Raw genomic sequence first — 5,537 nt, 5'->3', positions numbered from 1 at the left:
CGCAAAATGCTGCATCTGAACTGCACTCTGGCTCACCTCGTGCGCAAACACTCTCTGGAGACCCTCCATCGTTTGCGACATATTCGCAACCTGTGCTTGCAATGTTTTTACCTCTTCATGTTCCCCACTCGACGCCGATTCCCCTTCACTCAGAGCACGCACCCTAGAAAAGCGCTCCCTGAGCGGGAACCCGAAAGCTAACCCAGACCCCGGTGACACGGCACGAGGGTCCTGCGGCTGCTGCTGCGGTGCACTCGGCTTCATGTCGAGTTAAAGCATTAACATCTTATCCGTGGTTATTTTAAGTCTTGTTTGTAGCAATAATTGAATCACCGACATGAAATTTATAAAGATACTTCAAATCTGAATGTATGCATCTTAATAAATGCATTGTTATTGGAAATACTTTAGATTGAAATAGGTACACTATTCATAATTTTATTGTTCTATTTGCAGGTCAGACAATACAAATATAGAAACAACGGAAGTTAGATAGATCAGTCGGACATAAATGAATAACTGGGAACATTAACATTACTACAGCGTGGTCCTGGCAAATATATTCACATTATCATTACCAGAGTAATTCTTCTCACTACCATTGTCTGAAAAGGAAACGACGAGAATAATTAGTAGTTGAAAAGATACACATAAACATCATGAGAAAAAAAGTTAAATATGCTCTGTTTGCCACTAAAGGTACTAAAGGATAACACATACCTCAGAATTTTAGCTGCACTCTGGCTGTTTCTTTCGTCGAATACATGGTCGATGGGTAGAACTTGACCGGAGTGCCATCTGTGGGCACACTCCGCATTTCGGTGGGACTGTCGTCCGCTGGTACGTACACTACAGTTTGACCGGCGCAGAACCGCAACCTGTTGGTGGTCCATACCATCCGTTCTGACATGTCCGCTGTTTCTGCCCGACTCTTTGCAATTTCATCCTGGTCCTGCAAACAAAATCAAATGATTACCGGTGAGTGATCCCAAACGTGCGACCTGGTATTTTTTTGTGTGATATAGTAATCCTCACCTCTCGTTGAAGCCAATCCTTTATGAAGTCCGGATCGTCAGTGTCAGGGTGCGCGCTGCTCAGGGCTAGTGTATGGCACGTGTGAAAGTAATCCATCACCTCCTGACGGTCACCTGCACAACATAAAGTGGCAAAAGTCAGTACACATTTTACAGTGGCGGGCTCGCAGGGACAAGTCCACGACGCCACTCACATGACAGGAAGTGGAGGCCGCACATCCTGACACTTCTGTTCTCAGGCATGTACATACACGAAGCGAGCCTGTAAACACGCACATCGCCTAAGTCTACTACTACATCTGCACCCATAGCAGGCTCCCGAAAGAATGGATCTTCGGCGAAGTCCGAGAACGAGTTGTAATCACAAAAACAAGGATCAATCACTGCCCGCCGCGGTACCAGCCAGAACTCATCCCTAGATAGTGGGGAGAGAGGTTCTGCCAACTCATGTACATCTGTAAAGAAGAAATATGTTGCATAAAATCTGTTGAATCTAGCACAAATTTTCATTTGATAGTTTACCTTCTGTCCTTGCCTCATCATATGGTGGGGAGAGGGGTTCTGCCAGCTCATGTACATCTGCTGCATAAAATCTTTTAAATGTGGCACAAATTGTCATATGAGAAGTTACCTTCTGTCCCATATGAACAATACTCCAAAATAATAACTTCGTCATCAGTTGATAAGCTGTGGTCTGAAATGAAAGGAGACATTTATTCTAACTAGTTCTAGCGAAGTTCTGTTTATTGAACGGTAAGACTTGGGTTGGTTCAAAATGCAAAGAAAAATGTGGTAAAAATATTAGGCTAAAAATGTACAACAACATCTTTGGCTCCCAAAAGTTTTAACACCCAACAAAATTTTTAGTCTAGAAATGTTTTTCCCCTTTAAAATTAGTTCAAACAAGCCTAGATTTTGGAAGGAAGGCTGCCTGCCAAAATACAACTGAAAACATACTTTCATCTTCAATGGTGACCACTGCTAGAGGAGTTACTGAAGGACATTCCATGTCAACTGATAGACTACCTGCTGGAAGAACAATCATTCTTTAGTAATATCAATAAGATCAGTCAGGGTAAGATTTCAGTGAAAAGTTTAACACAATATTGAGGTCTCTGAAATTATGTAGAGGTAAATCATGACTAGCAGGTAAACCCTAACGTTATGGCTTAGCCTCTTTAATTGTAACCCCCTTTGATATTTTCACTCAAGCATGACCTCTTCCTTAACCATAAATTAGAAGTAAAACTGCAATTCAAAAACTTACTTTCATCTTGTATGGTCATCACTGGAGGAGGGTCCACGGTACGGGGCTCGGGGTTCACCTTCTTTATTGTCCAAGTGTAGACATGCGGAGATGTATCAGGCTGCCAAGAAAATGGATGATACGTTTAAAAAGAACTAAGGGTGTTCAACTCGGCCCTTTGGGTGCGCGTGCGCGCGCCTAGTAGGTAGACACCCCATTTTGCACACCTACTTGTTTCACTGTGTTGGTGGGATGCTCGATGAAACCACCCCACTGGTCCGACTCCTGAGAGGGATCATCGACAGGTGCAAGGAATTCATCCTGAGTATGGGTGGTGTTTCCTCTTCCTCTACCTCTGCCTCTCCCCCGCTGCCCCGGCCACCGCGGTCGCCGCCCCTTGACGCTGATGGGGTCTTCCGTTGCACCTTGGGTGGCGCTCGTATACCCGGTCGCCTTCTTGCAGGGGGGAACTTGTAGCGCTCAATAAGCCCATCGACGGCGATGCGGAGTTTCCGCAAAACTTCTCCCCTCCGCAAGTTGCACTCCTTCTGGAAGACGTCCTTTTTCATCTGTACAAGAATTCTTTCATAAGCAAAAGAATACTATACCGCAGAACACATTATATGTTCTAGAAAGCCTCTGTCACTTACCGTTGCAACCCATTTCTCTACATAATTGTTTGTAAGGAGATTGGTCACCGGGCTGGCCTCATCCTCCACAAACGTGCGATTTAGCATCGGTAGGTAGGCCAGATGCTGGGCCTCGCGGTACTCGACAAACTTGTTAATGTGGTACTAGCTTCTAGAGACTGTAGCATCCGACCCGTCCCGTGCTGCCTCCTCGATGGGGTGCAAATGGCGGTAATATGGGCTTGAGGCATACAGGGACTTCCCTGGAAGTGGGCCCGAATGAATTTCATTCTCTCCTGGCCGGTTCTCGGGTGTGATTTGCATTTCCTGCAAAAGTAGAAAAATACATGAATTTATACAGAATTCAAATAATCCCCCCCACTTTTTTCAGCTCCAAATATGTAACTAACCTCAGGCAGCGGGTCGGGCTCGTCCACCCGAGAAGCAGGGTCTCCACCAATCGTGCGTTCGACGTGCTGCTCTTGAATGGCCTCTAATTCTTTTTACAGCTCTTTCAACACTGTCAGATTGCTTTTTACGGCCGAACACGGCCGCCATGCGCTTCACCACCTTCTCCGCCTCAGATAAACTGTTGTTGCGGAGAAGCGCGCGGTAACCCTAGAGAAACGCCGATACACATTGACGATAGAGCTGACGATTGACGTTGACGATAGGCTGACGATAGGCGAGGCTATAGGCTCCTATCGCGACGGTTGAGATTTCTATCGTGGCGACAGGATCCTATCGGAATTTGGTGATAGTGTGTCGTCATTCCTATCGTCACGATAGAGCCCTGTCGTCGGGGCCCTATCGTCGGGGCCCTATCGGCGCAGCCCCATCGGCGCAGCCCCGCCCCCCCCAAATGGTACGCATGTATGGGTTTAGGGTTTGATTTTTATAGACAACAAAATTAACGTGATAGATTTTTATTAGTATAGAATAAGAAACGGAGCAATAAAATATATGAAACTACTGAAGAGAAACTTAAATCGCCACAAAATATTACGTAGGCATGGCACTGTAAGAATTCTTTTGCCGTGCTTAAATGTATTTGTGTAGCTTCACGAAGACTCTGCAATCAAAAGAGACAGGGTAAACAGCATGCCACTTACATGAACATCTATTCCACTACTTGACTGAATGATAAGCAAAAATACGAATCTTTTAGGAATCTTCATGTAAGTCTCGCATCACACCACAGCTTCTGTCGCTCCCTATGCCGCCTTCTTCAATCTTCTCAGAATAGTTGTCCGTTTGTCTCCTATATATTTATTGAAAAATTTTAATCTTTCCTCAAGGCTGAGCTTTGATCTAGTTTCTCCTGCGGTGGCACTTCTGCTTAAATTCCTGCATCAGCCTCATTCTGAAAACAGCTGGATAAGAGTCAAACAAAAGATAAAGACAGTGTTAGAAATGCTGGATGTACCGCACAACACAATTTAACCTCAGTTTGATTCATGAAATTACTCACTAGAGATTGTCTCCACCATGGATTTCTCTAAAGGTGGATCTGCGGGTCCTAATTTAGGCACTTTTGATGTGTCAGATTTAAAAACATTTGACATTTTTCCTGTCACAGTGTGTGTAGCGAGAACCTGTTCCCCACACACTAATTGAGCGATATGGCCCACAAATGGGCTGTCACCTGACTTTGACTTTCCATAAGTAGATTTAAAACTACTTAGCCAAGTATCAATTCTCTTGTGGTACTTTTTTCTAATCTTCAATTCCTTATACAATGCAACCATCTGAAAGAATCAACCAAAATATAATTATTTTATGTTGGGTCACTCAAAATTTCTAAATTAAGCTTAAGCGGTTACAGCCAGCTTGGAGACTTCGTAAGGAGTGTTTCTCCGGGCTACATAGCTGCGCACACGTCGCAAGGCGTGATAAGCACATATAGCACCGTCAGGGAGTTAAAAGAGGCAGAAAAATAACCATTCCGGCCCTCTTCCTTAAAGCACCGAGTCAGGAACGATGTAACATTTTCGTGGTTGAAGCGGATAAGTACCGAGTGTATATAAGCCCAGCAAACACTTTTTTTTTGTCTAGAAACGAATAAAGATTGTTATTCCATCAAATATTATTACTTTGTTGTACTTATTTACCAGCTGTCATCAATCACGACGGTCTTAAACAGGCGGCCCGCCGCCCCGCTCCATTTCTGGTTCCACTGACACCTCAGATGTAGAAGCCAGTTGCAGCAAGTCGCAGCACTCTGTGAAGTTGTCATCATCTGCGACACAGGAACACTGTGATGGCCGACAACTGGCTTCACCGATAACGCAGCGTAGAACACGGGGCGGGGCAGTTCACCTTCTCGCCCAGGGGGTGCGTTCCGGATAAGACCACGTGTGCTGTCCAGATAGGCCGTTCCGCCTGATGCCTGTTCATCCAGCAGTGCCATCTGTTTTTCCGACGGCCAAACGTGCTGTTGGCAGAATATAGGAAAGTTATGGAACAGCACACACAATGAGGACAACGCCTAGCGCAATAGGCAACCCATTCTACTCCAGCTGCCTGGGTCAGGAGTGCAGCAGGCGAGGGGGTGGGGAAGGTAATGAGAAGCGCCCCCCCCCCTCCCTGCACACCCACCAGGCGAGAGGTACTCACAAAAACAATTGT

General features: G+C 45.4%; 1 protein-coding gene and 1 long non-coding RNA gene across 2 annotated transcripts; both read right to left on the bottom strand.

Annotated features, from left to right (window-relative positions):
- Positions 1–402: 402 nt before the first annotated feature.
- On the bottom strand, positions 403–1,700 carry LOC113212031 (uncharacterized). The gene is made up of 5 exons (XM_026430598.2): positions 1,557–1,700; positions 1,229–1,489; positions 1,036–1,148; positions 721–952; positions 403–605 (listed from the first exon to the last, which is right to left on the bottom strand). The coding sequence occupies exons 1-4, from the start codon at positions 1,675–1,677 to the stop codon at positions 722–724; spliced, it is 726 nt and encodes a 241-aa protein (XP_026286383.2). The 5' UTR covers positions 1,678–1,700; the 3' UTR covers positions 403–605; position 721.
- Positions 1,701–1,891: 191 nt separating this feature from the next.
- On the bottom strand, positions 1,892–3,733 carry LOC127750433 (uncharacterized). The gene is made up of 5 exons (XR_008011680.1): positions 3,320–3,733; positions 2,931–3,236; positions 2,512–2,849; positions 2,302–2,401; positions 1,892–2,063 (listed from the first exon to the last, which is right to left on the bottom strand). It is a non-coding gene; the product is annotated as an uncharacterized LOC127750433 (long non-coding RNA).
- Between the last annotated feature and the right edge of the window lie 1,804 nt (positions 3,734–5,537).

This window comes from Frankliniella occidentalis, unplaced genomic scaffold (assembly GCF_000697945.3).
Source record: "Frankliniella occidentalis isolate FOCC.00 unplaced genomic scaffold, Focc_3.1 Scaffold189, whole genome shotgun sequence".
Taxonomy (NCBI): domain Eukaryota; kingdom Metazoa; phylum Arthropoda; class Insecta; order Thysanoptera; family Thripidae; genus Frankliniella; species Frankliniella occidentalis.
This window is presented reverse-complemented; position numbering and strand designations above follow the sequence as displayed.

What these genes read in the sequence shown, in the direction of transcription:
- LOC113212031 (XM_026430598.2), bottom strand. Translation starts at nt 1,677, where the DNA reads ATGGGACAGAAGGTAACTTCTCATATGACAATTTGTGCCACATTTAAA. An exon ending in CGGCCTCCACTTCCTGTCAT is followed by an intron (nt 1,149 to 1,228) that starts GTGAGTGGCGTC and finishes TATGTTGTGCAG; the next exon opens with GTGACCGTCAGGAGGTGATG. An exon ending in AGGATTGGCTTCAACGAGAG is followed by an intron (nt 953 to 1,035) that starts GTGAGGATTACT and finishes TTTTGTTTGCAG; the next exon opens with GACCAGGATGAAATTGCAAA.